Raw genomic sequence first — 18,644 nt, 5'->3', positions numbered from 1 at the left:
ATTTATCAATGAAGTGAATGTAATTGTCGTGAAGTGAGGTGATGATGATGCCTAGTGCAAGTTCATCTTTTTCTACATTTACTATGACCATTGCCGTAGATTGTGAGCCTTCTTGATCGGCTTGTGGTGATTTGACTACTGCTCATAAGGTTTTCTTCATCAAATATCCCCTAAGCTTGGTTTGCCCACATAGAATTTTCAAGCCAAAAGCTAATTACATTGCTAATTTCTCAAAAGAAATGGGCTTAGTGTAGACACAAAATGCACTTGATTGCTTGGTGAAAATGAATATAAAAGGGCCACCGAAACAGCACAAAGGAGGTAGCATATGCGAACCTCAAGCATGACAACTTGGAACAACCTATTCTAAGAGCCAAATTCGAATTTACATGTTATGGGGTTTTATTCATGCCTACATGTCTCCTATGTGTGACTGTATGCTCTAGAATGCTCCACATGGGGTGGCCTATGACCAAGGCCTGCTTTGGAAATGCTACAAATGCCATATGCCACTTAGGATGCCCATTAGACTATTGACATGCTCCATGGTGACTGTAGGACAAAGCCTATGAACCTTACATCATGCAATTGTATTTCCAACATAGCCCAAGGTTTAAAACAATTAAGCCAATCTTTTGCTACCCAAATGGACTATACGTCTTGGGTATTTTATCCCAAGGGGATCATTGCTACAAGATTTACATGCTTCTTTGGAATCACAATGGTTTGGTTACTATGACATACAAGTATTCAATAGTGGTTTTTGTTTCATGTTCAAGAGCTTATGCATATCTTCATTGAGGTGCATCATCACTATGTGAGGGATTGAGGGCCTCTATTAGTATGTAAGGGAGATACTCCCAGTCGGAGAGATCAGCTTGGTTTACACATGACAATCTTGCTTGTGTGCCTACATAGGACAACCTTGTTGATCCTCTCACAAAGGTTTTGCCTCATGACAAGTTGAGGCCTTTGAAAAAGATTTGAGCTTACTTCTCTTTGTGGACTATCACACTTCATAGGGCTTGGCACTTCCCTGTACATGTGTGCAATCTCATGTTCATCACATCACTCCTAGGGAGAATTTTTTTAACCTTATTGTGTTCGTGATGTGTGTGAACACACTAGTACTGTCTTCTCACCTTTTCTGTGAATAGGAGGTATTTTTCCTATGCATTGTAAAGATGCAAATCATTCTAGGGCAACCATCACCTCTAGTGCTCTTGAGTTATCCTCCATGTTTGTGTGTATTCCTGCAATCCTATTGCCGATGGGAAATGGCACATAAAAAATCAAAAAGGAACTTTTTTTAGAAAGTTCAAATGCGACACTCTTATATATGTTGCATCTTTATACTGTCAAAGATCATTTTTGTAGACATAACTGAGCAACCAAGTACTTTGTAGCATAGACAATTTGGCCACATTAGGAAAAATTGAATGAGAATTATTTCTTATTGTTTTGTGCCTTAAATGAAGGTTCTAATTTTGAACATTGAGTTTTGGTTAGCATTCTATATCGAGTCATCAAATCTTGTCAAAAGAAAAAAGCTTGAGGAATTAGGCCTATTACACTCAAATGTTTGTGGGACTATGCCCACAATAAGTCACTTGGTGGTGCTTCATAGTTTAGAGTCAATTAATCTCTACTCCCTTTTATCTCTCTCTCTCTCTCTCTCTCTCTCTCTCTCTCTATAGAGAAGGGGAAGGGGGTGGTACTTAACCCAATTTATATTACACAAGCTTGTTTGTAATACAGTAGAATTTTCGACAAAAGCTCTCCTCTCATAACTCTCTCTCTCTCTCTCTCTCTCTCTCTCTCTCTCTCTCTCTCTCTCAGAGAGACAGAGAGAGAAGATAAAAAAGAAGCCTCACAGGAGGTCAACCTTGCATAAATTGGGCTATATACAAGTTACACATATTTAGCTATAACAGAGTCAGTTACAACAGAGGTTCTCGAGACCGAGAAGCTCCTTCCATGCTTGAATCAACAAGGTTCTCTTACTTAAGAGTACAAAGAGGTCAGCTTAGTGAACGAGGATTGCCATCCATGCTGTGGCCTGCGACTTGCCAGTTGTAGCCTACAGCTTGAGAGCCATTCAAGAGCTTTTTAGTTATATTCTAGCTAGGGATGTCTTATGCTTCATTGTTTTGTTACATATTATGGTGAAAGATATCACCACATCAGTTGTACCTTGTTCCAGCCTCCTATCAATTCGTTCAATACAAGACCAAATAATATGAAGAGAAGAATCATCCACCCCAGAGCAAAAATGAATCTGCCTTTTTGCTTCTCTGAATATATTTTTCTCTTATTAACGCTTGATTTGAGACCGATAATACGGCTGCACCTACAAGCCTCCCTCACTTTCTACAACATAGTCGAGAGCCAATACCTTCGGATACAGATGCACTGGTGTTGGAAAGAGAAGGGCCCGAATACTGTGCATTCAATATTGAAGCTAGCAATATCTTGTAAACATAAACAAGTACTCACATGCTCCCAGCCTTAAACAGATCAGCAATTTCTTCCACCATTGACAATAAAGGAGGTAGATCATCAGAGCCAGCACCCAGGTTTTGGTCGACCTCCTTTCGTATTTCAAACAGGTCTGATCTTGAAAATTTAATACGCTCATCTACTAGCAGAAAAAAAAACTTAATTAACACAAACAATATAAGGCTCATAAGCTTGCTTTTGAACAACCGACCTAAGAGACTGATAAGGTACAGATGGAAGGAAAGATGTACCTGAGAACATGGCCAAACTTTCTTTGTTCTTTTGATGGCCAACGCTTTGAGTGCTTGATCCTGCAGGCGACCTTGTTCTACCAGAATTTATCCCTCTGGCATTTGGGCTTTCCTTCATCCTAGGGGTGGCCTTCAAGGAGGCTGAGACTACTCCAAGACGTTCATGCTTCACGGACAGATCTTTATGAGCCTTGCAAAAATCTGAAAGTGCACATTCACTCAGTAGCCAGCAGTCAAGAAGTGAAAGAGTCTTCAAATGTGGAGGGGGTTTAAACGAGCGCAACCCAAGATCCGTCAACATTGCCCCTTCAAAGCTGAGAGAAACAAGTTTCTTAAGATGCCATAGGGAGTGCAAGGAGGAATCACACAGTAAATCATTCCTTAATTCCAGATGTGTCAGCTCTGACAGGCACAAAAGCCCAAGGCATGAGTTGTAAGACATTGGAGTATTTTGAAGGTTTAGAATCCTCAACGAAGACAAATCCTTCATGGCAGAAAACACAGTACCATCTCCCTTAACATTTGTGTAGCTAAGATCAATCATCCCCAAGCTAGGCATGAGCTTCAGAAATGCAAACACTGAATTGTCTACCATAGTACCACTCAACACCAACTTCTGGAGTTTGGGTACATAACCTGCCAAAACTTCTACTCCCTTAGAAGTTACCCTGCAGCCACTCAAATCAAGATGCTGCAAATTTACCGCTATGTATGCAATTGTAGCCATTGCTGTATCTTGCACTATTGTTCCACTCAAATCTAACCTCTCAATTTTCTTCATTCCGATTAGAACCTCAAAGTCTAATGGGCCTAGTATATTTGCGCCTGACAAATTCAATACCTCAAGATGTCCTTTCAACCCATTCCAACCGTCAAAAATGGAAGAAACAGTGCATTTTGCCATATTCAACTGCTTAAGAGATTGGAGGGGTGGAATCCTTGTAACTTTAGTCCACGCCACATTGACGTACTGCAAACTAAGAAACTCTCTTAATTGCAACACTCCATGGTCAGAGACACTGCTGCCCCATATATCCAGATTCTGCAAATTGGTCAGTGTCTGCACATTACCAAACAATTAAGTCCACATACTGTAATATCAATGATAACCAATTAACACATGCTTCTACTACATGCAAACCATCAAACTCGCTTGCATTAAAATTATCTCACAAATCTATGAAAAAGAAGCGTCTTACAGTAAGCGCCTGCAGTGTAGAATCCATCACAGGGAGGCCCCCCAAATCCAAGGATGTGAGACCCTTCAGAACAGAAAGACTTTCTATGCCTTTAGCTGTAACTCTTGTTTCAGACAGTCCCAACCTCTGGAGGTTTGTCAAGCCCAAGACATGTGATAGTCCTTCATCGTTAATCTTTGGGCAACCAGATAAATTTAGCTCTTGCAGAGTCTCTAGTCCTGAAATCATTCCACAAAATCCACACATTTAAATTTTGATAACAAAACCTCTCTCTCTCTCTCTCTCTCTCTCTCTCTCTCTCTCTCTCTCTCTGTGTGTGTGTGTGTGTGTGTGTGTGTGTGTGTGTGTGTGTGTGTCTGCACGCTCGCGCACGCAAAGAAAGAGGCTGATTTCTATTACTTGAAAAATCCTCGTAACCCCCAAATGGTGCCGAGTCTGAGGGCAAATACATCACTGATTACAAAGCAGGCCCGAGGCGACGATCTAGAAACTGGAAAAACTGGATACAACTAGCCAAATGGCAAACTGTAGCCAAGGTCAAAAACCTCTCCCGAAGGGAGTAGAAAGTAGCAAAGCTCTCTATCACTACTTTGTCACTCCTCGGGCGTAAGCTCTGTGACATGTTGGAGTGTGGGCTGTCCCTCTTGTATCACAATCATCCTGCTAGTTGAGCGTGAGACTGAGGGAACTGCCGTGAGGTTTCATCTACCCTACCACCCTTTATAAAGGCCCTTGGCCATCCATCTTTAGAAACCCCTTGGCCTGGGTCCGTGATCCCCCTGGGTTTGCCCTTTGCTTTACATTACTCCCCCCTTGGAGAAGCGTTTTCGTCCTTGAAAGCAAAAGTGGTGATAGCGTCATAAAGAACACTAAAGTTTGCGGCAGTGGCATCCTTCATGGATCCAACTATCCTTTTGACCAAAGCCCGGTTCGGTAGGAGGTTCAATGAAACCAAGACTAACATCTTGATTTTCCACATTGTTGTCCCTTTGAAACCGTTTGGTGCAACCGGTCCATAACCAACATAGTGTATAAACTCCATTTGGAACCCACATGAACAGACTGAACGAGTTATCACAACAAAGATGTACCCCAAAAGAGAACCTCTTTGACGTAACTCATCAATAAAGTATTGAGTCCTTGACTTGTTATCAATTTTTCATCAGTAAACAACCCCACCATAACTAGTGTTCAAGGTTGAGAACCTGACTTAAACATGAAGAGACTAAACCTAGTCGCAAACATGCTTTACCTTATTGTAAGCAAACTCCAAATAGAGCGATACATACTTTCTAATTGGATTGCTTGGTGCTAACGTACGCGCTTTGCGTATCCTTTAGCACAAGATCACGCTTGTAAGTTGTTATCTGCCTATCCTCTTTGGATAAATGACAATACTGAGGTGTGTTTCCCCACCGTTTAAAGACAGTCTTCCAAAATGACTGGTAAACAAGGATCATAGTGCCTTAGAACATTGCTGAGGAATCAACAATGGTATTAATAACCATCTTAGTCGACGTGAGATCCACAAGCACCCAAAATGAGTCATGACCTCTATTGGTGATTGTTAGATCTATGTCATGAATGTAAATGCCGCTCCAAATCAGCCTTTGCTAAACATTAGGGCCCATAACACCTAGTGTGCATGCATTTAACAAAAACAAATTTGAACCTGCATATCCATGACTGTACTTGCCAATACTTATGGTAAATATGATGCTCATAGAACACATTAAAAAGGAGTGTAAATAGTCCTGAAAAGAAACTAAATACTTTCTATTGCAATCATTTGCAAGCGTTGCTGAAACGTTTGAACCATAATAGAATGTGAAACATAAATTACTTCTAGGTACAAACAATGAAACATTTTCATTAACCAATCACAGCCTTGCTATATGCATAAACAACCATCCGTTAATGTTGCTAGCAACACTTGTAACCTTAACAAGTCATTCTAAGTATCCAACAATTTCTGGCCACTTAAATTTTTCCCGATACGACATGCTGAAAATGGTCTAGGAAACGGATTTGACCAGCACCTAGCGACTTTGTCGCGACACATAATTGAAATAACGGGCACCAGTGTCAATACCAGAGACTCATATTCTCCACATGTGGAATATTCTCAACTAATGATGTCTGGAAAAAAAATATCCTTCAAGTACGGGATGTACTTGTGTGTGGAGTTAATTGCAAACACTCTACAACGGGAGTGAGAGAGACCCTCATTAACCTTGCTCCACACAGTTCCTAGATGTTGTATCTCATGTAAAAACATGTGCCAAAGAAAACCCTACATATAGGTGCATAACTGCATAATGTAGGAATGTATGTTGGACACTACCGCCCAAAATACTTTTCTCTTTCATGACCTTGTCATGTCTCGTAAAGAGCAAAATGGAAGAAAATAGTCAAGCGTATTCATCCGACTTGAAAAAGTCAAGCAAAGCATATTCAAAAATGGAATAAAACCAAATCATATGCATACCTGGAGGTTGCACATAACATTCACTTACCCGTAGTCACGCGCACTTTGCAAACCCAAAAACATACTACTGGAAAGGTGCCTTACCATAAAACCAGCCTTGAAGATATAGTTATCCGTGACCTGTTAAACACTAAATGAAAGATAAGTGAAAAACAAGTAGTAAGAATTGGTAACCTTGGGTGTTGCCTTTGCAATCCAAACCCCTTGGTTAGTTTCAGTTCTTTCAAGTGAAGTAAAGTGTCTATTGTGTTTGTGCAGAGAACTAGATGCGAGCTACATCCATAAACACTTCCGCTGCACCTCACATTGGTATCAAAGCTCTGTGTGTGCTTCGGCTTCGCGAACTCAAGGGAAGTACCAAGAATCCCAAGTACCAAGAACCTCAAGAACTTCAAGAACTCAAGAGCCCAAGAACCCCAAGTACCCAAGCAAAACCAAGAATCTAAAGAACCCCAGCAAAACCAAGAACCCAAGGAACCTCTCTCAGTTTTTTTCTTGAAAGAATCTTCGAGTACGGATCCCGGACTTATTAGCTCCCATCTTCATTGCCATGTCTTTGAAGAAAGATCGACATCGGATACACGAGAACCCACATCTTGAGTACCAAGATCTACTTGCCTCTTATGCGGATATGGAAGGAGTTGGATATAAGATCCCTAACCCTCTTCTGCATTTGCATTCGCATTCGCATATAGTGTGCATCCACTTCCGGCGACGAGAAACCCTTGGAAATACCTCTGAGCACCCTTACCTTTCAGTTTCACCGGCAATGTTTTCACGATAGGACTACTCGAATGGTCGTACTTGCTTGCAAGGCAGAGTCAGCACCAAGGCTAGTATTCTGCCACAGTAGTAAGGCTACCTAGTAACTCGTGTGGTCGGTGTTTACATCGCAACCGATCGACATCCGCAATATCCACCCCTTTGGAGGAGTTTTCATTGGTTATGCATCCACAAGCATCAGAATCATTCAACATCAGAAGTACAGAAAAAAAATCCCAAGATAGAAGTTCGACAGTTTTGCCTCACCTTTAACAGGGGGGGATGTCACGTGCGCACTTCACTTGCGCTACGTGGACATACTTCTGCTATAGTCTAGCATGAGTCATTAGCTCAGGACTGAGCCTAGCACCTTTGTGAGCCTTTAGTAGGACATGCATGCCCAAGCCAGTCATAGTTGCATACCCTCTCTTGCACAGGACAACATTTCATCATGCAGGCATTTTACCGCGTGAATCACACTACTTGCGCACAAAAGGCTTTTTTTTCTGTTTCTTTGCCTGCACTCCAGAAGTCCCGGCTGAATTCTTGTCTTTGGTGGCCTTTTCTGACCCCTGTGACGCATCAGGAGCCGTTTTCACAAAGGGCTTCTTCGCTGAATTTTTCTTTTGCTGCCCTCCTTTGTCACTGCTCGGAAATCCACTGTCCTCTCCTTTCAACAAGGCAAGACCAGTGTTCGCAACTTCCATAAGCTGAGTGAGGGTAGCCACTCTGTTCTTTGTACAGTAATCGCGAAGCCCTTTAGGCAGCCCACAACAATACTTCTCTATCTGCTCTGTCAATGGCACAAATCTGTAGGAGGTCACTGAGAGTAACGCTTTACAAAACCTCCTATTGTATTCCAGCAAGCTCTTGCACGAAGCTGAAGTAAGTTGGTGCCAATCTGTCATGACGTCGGCTTCAAATTCATTTGATAGCCAAGCACATGCAAACATTTGCTTTAAGTAAACCCAAGTGGCGGGTGCCTGTCCTTGCATTAACAATGTCGTCCACCATGTAAGCGCATTGTCCTTTAAGAAAGTGGCAGCTTTCCTGACTTTCGAGGCCTCTGTAAAATTCCCTCCCGCATAAGCTGTATCAAACTGCTGGAGGAAGGTAAGAGCCTTCGTCTTATCCTCGAAACCACTGAAGGTACTAAACTCTACAGCTGCACCACCTTCTTTGTAAGCCTTCGGCTTCTCTAGTGTCCCCAAGTTGTCGTACGGAATGGTCTGCAACATGGGCACTGTAGTAGGCATGACGGCACATCTTGGCCATTCACATTTTGCGTCAGAGGTGCGATATATGGCTGCTGTCCAGAAAAACCAGCCATGCCAAAATGACCCTATGGCACCCCAAACTGGCCCTGGTTGCAATGAAAACCTTGCTGCATGCCGATACTACCATACATGGGGTTTGGCATGATGCCTTGCATAACCCCGAACACTGTTCCTGGCATGTACGGCTGACTTCCAGGCGCATAACTAGCCATACTTTGGAACACTGATCCACCCCCGAAATACCCAAGATGTACCGTGGGTGGTGGAAAAACTGAGTGCATTGCCTGGTATCCAGCTCCCTGTCCATGCAAGACAACATGCTGGCTCTGAAAGGTGGCGGGCTGAACTGGCATAACCTGTGGAATAGGCGTTCTAGCCACCTGTTCAGGCACAGGAGGAACCTGCTTTGGAGCCCCCGACTCCGTAACATGCGAGTGTTCCCTTTCCTCCTGCGCCACATGAAGTACCTGGGCTTGAGCATCAAAAAGCTCCGTACGCGGCGTAGGTTGCCTATTTTGTTGTTGCACTGGTGGCGCTTGCAAGAACTGCATAAACCTCTGATTCTGCACCAGCTGCGAAAAGACATTCACCGCGGAAATTAACTGAGTCTTGAACGCATCATCCTCAAGTTGCCCAGTCATAAAGCTCTGTAAAGCCCTGTACTACTGGAGGGACATTCACGTTGGCAAGAGGTACACACTGACGTGGCCGTGAGCTCTCGCCAATCTCAAAAACCATAGGGATCTCCTGCCTATCCTTTGAAGAGGAACCCTCTTCCATAATGCCCTTCCCCTTGTCGGCCATAGTGTAATCCCGCGTTCCTGCACTCTGTGTCTTTACCCAAAACAATCCAAGCTCACTCTTTAAGGAAAAAGTGATTGATATCCCGGCAATGGAACCATGAAACCGGCCCGTGGGGCGGTAGGCGTTGGCTTTCACCCGAAATTCTTTACTTTAAACACACACAGAGTACTTTGCAAAGGTAACCTGAAACGGGGATTAACACCTATGTACACACGGCCCGGAAGCTAGAATGCTCCGAGCAGACACCGACAACCTGTAGGCCCCAAAATTGGCGCCCCTTTCGTATTTCTTTATTCTTTAACAGAGGGAATAAAACCTGCGGTCTCCTACAAGCTGCCCCGCACAATCTAGGCTAAGAAACACCTGTTCTGGCCCGATTTCGACAACATAACTGTACTAGGACGCTTCACAGTCAGTATCCCCACGCAATAGGTAACTTTCCCAACGCATACGGACACTTTGCAAAACCTGGCGAGAATCTGCAGCACGCTGAATTCTCTGTTTTCTGCCCCGAAAATGCGCCAATTCACCTGTACAGCGGTCCCCTCGCGTCCCCGAACCTCCAGGGGGTATTAGGGTCTGTTTAGGGCCGAAACCCTAAACCTGCAAAAATACACAGCAGGCTGTAATTCCCTGTTTTGGGCTCCGTTTCGCGTGCCGGTCGCATCTGTAGCAAGACCTCGAGCTCCCGCACCTGTAGGGCTACTTGCCCTTTGAATCGGACGAGATTTCTGGTGTGAAACCTCTCCGAATTCACCTGTACCTGCGGGGGGATTAGCCCCTAGCTAATCCAGTACCTGTGCAAGAGGCTCTTGCCTCGGCAATCGCGCATGAACCCACATAACTGTACATTGGTCAAATGAAAAGCCCACTAGTGGGGCATAATATATTGCTTGTAGGGGAGAGAGAGAGCAGTGCGTAGCGTGCAGGGCATCACTCCTGGCACCGCACTGTACATAAGAGGGAAAGGAAGCACTCCATAGCTCTTAACATGTGACAGTTTTCAAAAAGAGCCTCCTCCCAGCTTAAATTTCAGCGCCAACTTTTCCCTTGTGAGGCAAGTGCACAGAAATGTGCCACTTGGCGCATTTACAAGTATTTTCCCGTTCGGGTTCGCCGCTTAAAAATATCCCAATTGATCGCCCAATTGACTTCGCGGCAGAGTTGTAAAATGTTCTCCTAGTCATACCGGAGGTAATGACGCGAACGCATTTCGTGGCCCAAAATAGCAGTTCCCTAAATTTTAGGAGATGATTCCGTCGGGCTCCATGTGGTCATCTGACCATGTATCCTCATTGGGACCGCATCCAAAAGTGCAATGTGGCCCAACTGTCAGATACTTTCTGTTGGCAGTCACACCTTGACTTTAGGCCTTTATTGAGTTCACTTCCTAGTATCCACCAACTTGCTAAGTCCGACGGGGGGACCTATATGATCTTGCTCTGAGCCTAGACATCCTCTTACCATACGAATTCCAGTGCCGACCACTACCCATCTGCGGGTGAAACTACCGTTCACATTGGCCATACAATGTCCGACCGTTTGCTACTTCAAGAAGAGGGTCTCAAAAATAAAACAAAACCCATTGGAAAGAAACCAACAACTAAAGTTAGCAGTTGCCACGTCCTCGTGACATAGTTAACAGTTGCCACGTCCCCGTGACAGCAACGAAGCATTCGAGGAGACACAGCAAGGGAGCAGACTACCCTGGTTACTTAGGTCGCCAATCTTCTTTTGCAAATGCACAAAAACAAAAGAAGTGTGTACACAGAGGTTGTGGGACTCCATACAGCCGAGGTGAGTCACTCTGTTCCAGTGGCTGGTTGCACATCGAGCTACAGCAGTTGGAGCTGGCTTGTACAGAGTGGTCTCTCAGCAGCATGCAGAGCTTGTGACCATCTTGTGGAGAGTCAGCATCACTGTCTTTGGGACTGTCCTTTGGCACAACAGGTTTGGCTGTGTTCTTTGGTTGATGCCAGCTCTTTCCACAGCTGGGCAGTACACTTGGGGGGCAACTGCTTGGTCCACTCTCACGGGCCCGGCACTTCAGTTTGAGCTATCCTCCACCAGCAGGATGATAGTGATGCAGGGGGTCGACCTACACTCCAACCTGCTACAGAGCTTACTCCATAGGAGTGGTGCAATGAGAGAGAGGAGTGTTGGGAGCTCATTTGCGGCCTGACACTCTGGTTCATCTGACGGGCCCGCTGCTTCCGCATCGTCGAGGCTCGCTTTGTACCACCAGCAAAGACTGTTCCGGATCTGTGCCTAGAGTTGATCCATACTGTCAGAGGACAGTTCGAGAGACTCCAGGGCAGCTCCGACCGCATGCGGGAGCGCAAAGAGGCTTTCCTTCAACTCTAGCGCCCTAGGCTTTTTTCACCATGGTCCAAGGTGTGCTCAGATGGACGGTAGGGTGTGCTCAGATGGCACTACCGTCCACCTGTGTGGCTCTTCCCTCCTCCCATCTCTTGATTTAGCCTCATTGTACATATGTTGTTTTTTCATTGGGAGAGTCTCCCCCTCATAATTGTTGTAGCCTCTCTTGTAGAGGTGGTTGTAGCCCTATGGGTAGTTTCATTAACTAATAGAAGGATCTCTTTCTTGGAAAAGAAAAAAACAAGTGTGTACGCTTCGAGGGTGTGTCCAGTTCATCCTCATCTTCTTCTGATAGTTCCGACAACTCTTCCACTTCTGATTCTAGTGATGAGGACAAAAAGAGCAAGAAACGACGAAAGAACCAGAGATATAGAAAGAACAAGAAGGCCAAGAAAAGCAAACCCCATCGAAGATCCCAAAAATTTTCTGACAATTATGAGGAGGATTCATCCTCTTCTGAGAGTTCGAGACTCTGAGGACCGTATGTTTTATTCAAAGAGGAAGCTTTATAGAGCCAATCAATATGATTTTCTCGAAGATAAGAACAAGAAGACCAAAAAACTCAAGGAGAGTAGACAAGCAGTAAAATTTGATACCTTTTCAGTTTTAGAGATGCTCACAGGGCCCTTGCTTTTACTCAACAATTGGACATAGCTTTTTCTAGCGGGAGCTATTCAGAGCACTCAAAGATAAGAAGGAAAGCATCTTATTTGAAAGGAAATGCACGGACATGGCTCTATAGCGACTGGTCATGAATACTAGTCAAAAGATTTAACTATCGGTCTCAAGTCATGTCTGTTTGTCAATAGACATGTCTCTTCGTATGTGTCATTTCATCTCCCTATATAAAGGAGGCTACATATGCAATTCAATCAATCAAAATCAACTAATCCTCACACACGCGCCTACCCTCAGACCATGCACTCGCACCTACCCTCAGACTATGCACTCGCACACATAAGAAACCTCTCTTTGAAAAAAAGAAACCAGGTAGAAAAAGGGAGTGTCAATAGTGTAATAACTACTCTTGGTCAGGTTAATGTATCCATTGCACGTAACAAAGGCATTACCTGTGTGCATACAATCAAAACATATCTATCGCACTTATGAACATGTGGTAAACCAATATAGGCACTTGGCCATAGTGCCACAAAAACACAAACTCAGCTGGAAATAAATGAACCAAATATAGGTGAAAACAGAAATCCATAAACATGCATACATTAATCTCAAGCACATACAATCCTTCCAGGCATAGAAACACACACACCCAAATCACCTGCTCGTAGGTAATAGAAACATGCCTTTGAGATGTGAGATAGCAAAGTTTGATAAAGATCTGCAATTGGCTGCTTTAAAAGCCCTCAAACACTGGAAACTCTTCAAGTACGCTGTCCATTCAGCATTGATGGAACCATCACCAGAGACAATAACCTCCTCCATAGAATGCTGGAAAAGCCTGCACGAAGTACTAGACAGATCAATAATGCAGCTTGTACGCAAGGTATGTAGTGCCGTATCACATGTTAGGGCTGCTTTTCCATAAGCTTAAATCAGGTTAGCTTACTGAAGTACATACTTCCTCAAAAAACATCCTCTTAATCCAACCCCCTCATCCAAAATTGAGTACTTTTTTGCCACCCTTCTTTCTTGGATGAGAAAATATGGGCTCCCCCACCTGCTGCTAGAAACTTTTCGGAGTTTTAGGAGGTTTTTCAGGTTCTCGAACAAATCCTTTTTGCCTCCATCCAAGACAACATGTTAGAATTTGACTCAAGAGAGAATTCCAAATGTCTAACTAAATCTATAACGAGATGAAACCCATAAGAATGCCCATGTTTATGTATATTTGGCATGTATATATGACCATACGTACATATGTCTTAAGAGTGTGTGTGCACACGCATGCACGAGAGAGAGAGAGGGGAGGGGGGGGGGGGGGGGGGGGGCTATGTGTCATACATTACTAGCCCCTTTCTCTATGCAAGAGATGCATGACGCAGAGCTGGCTTGGAGAGTGCCTCCTGTCCCGGAGAGGACGGATTGACTAGACAGTTCTTTTTTAGGTTCTGGGATGCTCTCAGCCCCATTATGCTTTCAAGTTTGCAACACACATTTGATATAGGAGAGATGCCCGCCTCTATGTGTACAGGACTTTTTTCTCTTATACCAAAAGGCGGAGATGGATCATCCCTCCGACACTGGAGACCGATCACCCTCATATCTTTTGTGTATTCGCTCGCATGATCAGTATGCGCTTGAAACCCTTAATGCCCGATCTCATCCATGCTTCACAAACAGGTTTTGTGCAGGATCGTTGTATCCTAGATAACATCTTCACTTTCTATGAAGTGATCGCGTGGGCTCGTCAAACAGATCAGCCTATAGCTTTCATGCTTCTTGATTTTGAGAAGGCTTATGATAGAGTAGATTGGGGTTTCTTGGAAGGCACTCTTGAAAGGATGAGTTTCCCTTGCAGTGGATCAAAGGTGTCTCTGCATTATATCGTATTGCTTCCAGTATTGTCACAATCAGGGGTCACATTGGCTGCCGTTTTCCTCAGTCACGTTCAGTTTGCCAAGGATGTCCCCTGGCTGCCTACTTTCTGTTTTTTGCGGAAGTCGTCTCTCTCTTCTTGCACCACAAAACCCCACACTTAGGAGGTCTTGCTATGCCGTAGGCTGGCTCACTATATTTGTTGGATCACGAATATGCTGATGACACTATGCTCTTTGTTCGATATGACACACCCACCTTGGACAGTCTACGGAATGCTCTTGCTACCTTCTGCATGGCCGGTGGTACTCTCATCAACAAGCACAAGTCTTTTGGCTTTCTAGTAGGAGTAGATGAGGGGTGCATAGGATAATTTCACTTGGCTACCTATAGGGCAGACTTGCAGATATTTGCGTTTTCATGTCGGGATTGATGTGTCCGTTGAGCATCAGTTTGCGGCCGTGCTACAATCCATCAAGAAGAAACTTTGTTCTTGGTCATCCTTGCATTTATCTTTGGCTGGAAGAGCCCTTGTGGTGAATCAGGTTCTTCTTGCAACAACTTGGTTCACTCGGGCATCATGGCCCGTTTAAGTCCCCTTGTTCACAACTTTTTGTGGGGTGGCATGGATGGCTCTACTGACATGACCACGAGTTCATTTGAACACAATCATTTTTCCTATAGAGGAGGGAGGTTTGGAGACTATCGATCCAGATATGCAGAGCAAGGAACTGCTTGTGAAGCTCATAGTTTCCAAGGGCAGAGCCTTGGAAACAGTTTCTGCATCATGCTGTGTCACATACGTCTCGTCGTTTTGGATCTCTATATGCTACTAGCGTCTGGCGCCCAACCATCGGATTTATCTTCACAAATGCTGTGGATTTGGAAGGACTTTCGTCTTGCTTTGATCCGGCACCTGTCTTCTTCCATTGAAGAGGTAGCGAGGCAGCCACTTGTATGGAATGCATATGTGACAGATGTAGAAGGCCGTCAGCAAGGGCAGAGAACTCACATTGACTGGACCAAATGGGATGACGGACCGGTAAGCTCTTTACACCGTTAGTCACATACTTCCTTGGTTGGGGCACAGGTTATCAGAGCAACCTATCAGATTCCTAGAGGGATAACTACCTGTATGAGAGAGATCGATAAGGCCATTCCTCCTGATTGGCATGCCTTGATCAAGGGACAGACTACTTTACCTTCCCATCAAAAATGGTGGGCGTACTTCGACCCGATCGTCGCTCAGCAGGGGACTCTAGTCTTTAACATTGTCCGGATTGGCCATCATGGACGTCACATTAGATTGGACTTTCAAGGTGAGTTTTTACATTATCAAAGGCTGACTGCTCATGGGAAGCCTGCTAGAGTGGTTGGCTCTTTCCAAAGGAGGTCATGTGTCGACCTTGTTTTCACTGTTAAGGAGGCTCTTCTTTGGAGACTATGGATTTGGCAGGCAAGCCCCTTGTTCAGTTGGACTGGGATCCTAGAAAGTGGCATTGGCCTTCTGTGAGCGATGATGACACCCACTATAACTGGCATGTACAACGTAGAGGGCAGTACTATTTCAATTACCTGCTTACTTTACACAGAGCATTGTGAAGAAAAGAGAACACAGTTGCGCCGAGTGACTAAAATGTCATTGTGCACACGAGACCGACACCTTGTAGGTCCCAAAATTGGCGCCCCTTTCGGTATTTCTTTATTCAATTAACAGTTGATGATCCGTACACTTAGGCCAAACTCTCACAAAGCTGTCCAAACCTGGCGAGGGCTGAAAACGCAGGTTTCCGACCTGATTTCGGCAACATAACGGCACCAGAACCCCTGTAGGCCAAAAACACCTGTCTAGGATGGATTCCCTTAGAAGCTTTCTGGTAAGCTGTAACAGAATTTCAGCGTGCTGTAATTCTCTGTTTTTTCGTTGTCGGGTGCCCAAAACCCTGTACACGCATCCCAAGGCTCTCATGGAGCTCCCCTGGTGTTCCCTTGTGGTTTAGGTTTGAAACCCTAAACCTGCAAAAAAACACAGCAGGCTGTAATTCTCTGTTTCGGATCGTTTTTAGCGGAGCGAACACGCCTACGTGTGTCCCAAGGGCTCCCGCACGCAATGGGACAGTTGCCCTGTGAATTGGAAGAGTTTTCACGCGAGAAAACTCTCCAAACTTGCAATCTTCCGTGATGGAACTATGTGTACCTGTGGGGGATTAGCAGTTAGCTAATCCAGTTTTTGTTCAGAAGGCTCTTGCCTTGGCAAACGCGCATAAACCCTCAGAACTGTACATATTCATTGAGTAGCCCAACTAGTGGGGCACTACCATATGTGCTTAAGGGGAAAGAGAGGCACGAGAGCAAATCATCGCGCTACATGAGACAAAGGAGAAGGAAAGCTTTCATTAAAGTTGTCAACCTGCACCCACTACTCACACACACTGTAGGTCACTAATGGAGCAAAAATCAGCCTCAACCTCAAAATGGGCGCCCCCTCTTGCTGAGGTGTCCTACAGATGGCTCTCCTTCTACCAAGTGTCCAGTTTGCCCCTTGAGTTAATTCCCTAGTTCCCACTCACTTATAAAGTTGTAAGTGACTTTTTGAGTGGCCCAGACTTCATTTGGCGCACACAAGCTTCCATCCTCATCAAAATTCAGTGCTAACTGGCCCGAGAGTGGACCAGACTTCATTTGACGCACGCAAGCTTCCATCCTCATCAAAATTCCGTGCTAACAGGCCCGATCGATCCCAAATTGACCGACCTAGACTCCCAATGTGAGAAACCTATTCGGCCGCAGTAGTTTCACACTGGCCATGCAATGTCCACTTGCACATTTTCAAGGGTTCTGGGAAAAACAAGTAAAATTAAAATAAAGGAAAATATGTAGTACATATTTAGAGAAGGCAACAGGAAAAATACACCTCCTAGTGACACACCCCACCCTTGAAATATTGCAAGCGACCTCGCTTACATGCCAATAATAAATGTTGATACCTCCCGATATCACATATATTCTATGATGGGAATCAAAGATATACATGCTTCCGGAAATGTAGCGTTGGACGATTAAACAATCCCACCAACCTGGCTACTACACATATATCAAGCATAGAAGTCTTCTAGTGTACTCTCAAGCACAAAATTCTCTAGCCAAATTCTGTATTGATAAGAGTAGATAAAATTGCTTAACTACCCTCTTGAGCATCATGAACCATGCTCTTACCTTGCTCCACAAAGGCTACATCAAGTCACTATGGATTCTATCTGAAAGGCTTCACTGATGTTGCCCATCAACAAGCTGATCATATATTATTGCAAAATCTAAATCTTTAGCATATTGTGTCTTCTGTTCGTCTAGTTCACAATGGTACAAAATTGACCTTGCTAAAATTTGGAGGCTTGTGGCAACGCGTCAGTCACCACATTCTTTTTCGCTTGCACATGCACAATCTGAAAATGGAACATTGACAAGATGTTTGCCCATCGCATGTGTTTCTCAGACAACTTCGTTTGTGTGAGAAAATATCGCAAGGTTTGATGATCTATTTGGAGAACAAAATCAGCCCCTCGCAGATAGTGTTTCCAACTAGTGAGAGCGTGAATTACTACCAGCAATTCTTTCTCCTAAACTTGCAAGTTCCTTACGATCTTCGAAAGAATTCTGCTCTCATATGCGACTACTCGGCCATTCTGCATTAGAACTGCACCAAGGCTGTGGCCACATGCATCACACAAAACCACAAAAGGTTTTGAAAATCTGGCAAAATGATTACCGGATTTGAAGTGAGCTTCTCTTTCAAGTGTTTGAAGGCTAAAATTTCCTTGGCTGTCCACTTGAAAGTAACTCCTTTCCCTTGCAGTGCATGGAGTGGAGAAGCAATCGCAGCAAAATTTCGGATGAGCCTCCTGTAGTAGGAACATAAGCCTAGAAAGCTTCGAATGTCATGTATGGACTTCAAGTCTGGCCATGATCTAATTGCTTCCACTTTGGCGGGATCCATGCGTACCCCATTCTTTGAAACAATGCGCCCAAGGAAGTGAATCTCTTCCAAAAAGAATTCACTCTTCTTCGCATTAATGAGTAGCCTGAGTAGCCTGTTCTTACGTAGCTCATTGAAAACTGCGGTCAACTGATCCCTATGCTCCTTCAGACTTTGAGTAGACAATCATGTCATCAAAGAAGGTACCCACGAAGTTTCTATGTAGTCTAAAAATTATGTCCATCATTCTATTAAACGTGGCAGGAGCATTTGTGAGACCAAATGGCATGACAAGAAACTCATAGAAACCAAATGTTGTCCTAAACGCATTCTTATGGACATCTTTTGGCCTAATGTGTATCTGATGGTACCCACTCTTTAGGTCTATCCTTGTAAACAATGATGCTCCCTCAACCCAATCAAGAATGTCATCTATCCTCGGTATGGGGAACCTGTTGAACCATCCTTCTTCTGCACAAAGAGTACAGATGAACAAAAAGGGGATGAACTAGGCTG

The 18,644-nt window shown here is 44.3% G+C and overlaps 1 protein-coding gene across 3 annotated transcripts in view; it reads right to left on the bottom strand.

The window, feature by feature from the left end:
• Window positions 1-1,859: 1,859 nt before the first annotated feature.
• The window catches only part of LOC147419671 (uncharacterized), a 36,331-nt gene continuing 19,546 nt past the window's right edge, over window positions 1,860-18,644 (bottom strand). Inside the window, exons 2-6 of one of the 3 annotated variants that reach the window (XM_086505430.1) lie at window positions 12,964-13,118; window positions 3,950-4,167; window positions 2,751-3,810; window positions 2,497-2,641; window positions 1,860-2,395 (exon numbers count right to left, since the gene is read on the bottom strand). In XM_086505430.1, the coding sequence (XP_086361556.1) occupies window positions 2,371-2,395; window positions 2,497-2,641; window positions 2,751-3,810; window positions 3,950-4,167; window positions 12,964-13,118 (1,603 nt within the window). In that variant the 3' untranslated portion in view covers window positions 1,860-2,370. The remainder of the gene's footprint in view (window positions 2,396-2,496; window positions 2,642-2,750; window positions 3,811-3,949; window positions 4,168-12,963; window positions 13,119-18,644) is intronic. The other 2 variants (XM_086505431.1, XM_086505432.1) reach the window with 2 other exon arrangements.

The sequence above is a fragment of the Adiantum capillus-veneris genome, chromosome 29, assembly GCF_014529385.1.
Source record: "Adiantum capillus-veneris isolate H3 chromosome 29, ASM1452938v2, whole genome shotgun sequence".
NCBI lineage: Eukaryota > Viridiplantae > Streptophyta > Polypodiopsida > Polypodiales > Pteridaceae > Adiantum > Adiantum capillus-veneris.
This window is presented reverse-complemented; position numbering and strand designations above follow the sequence as displayed.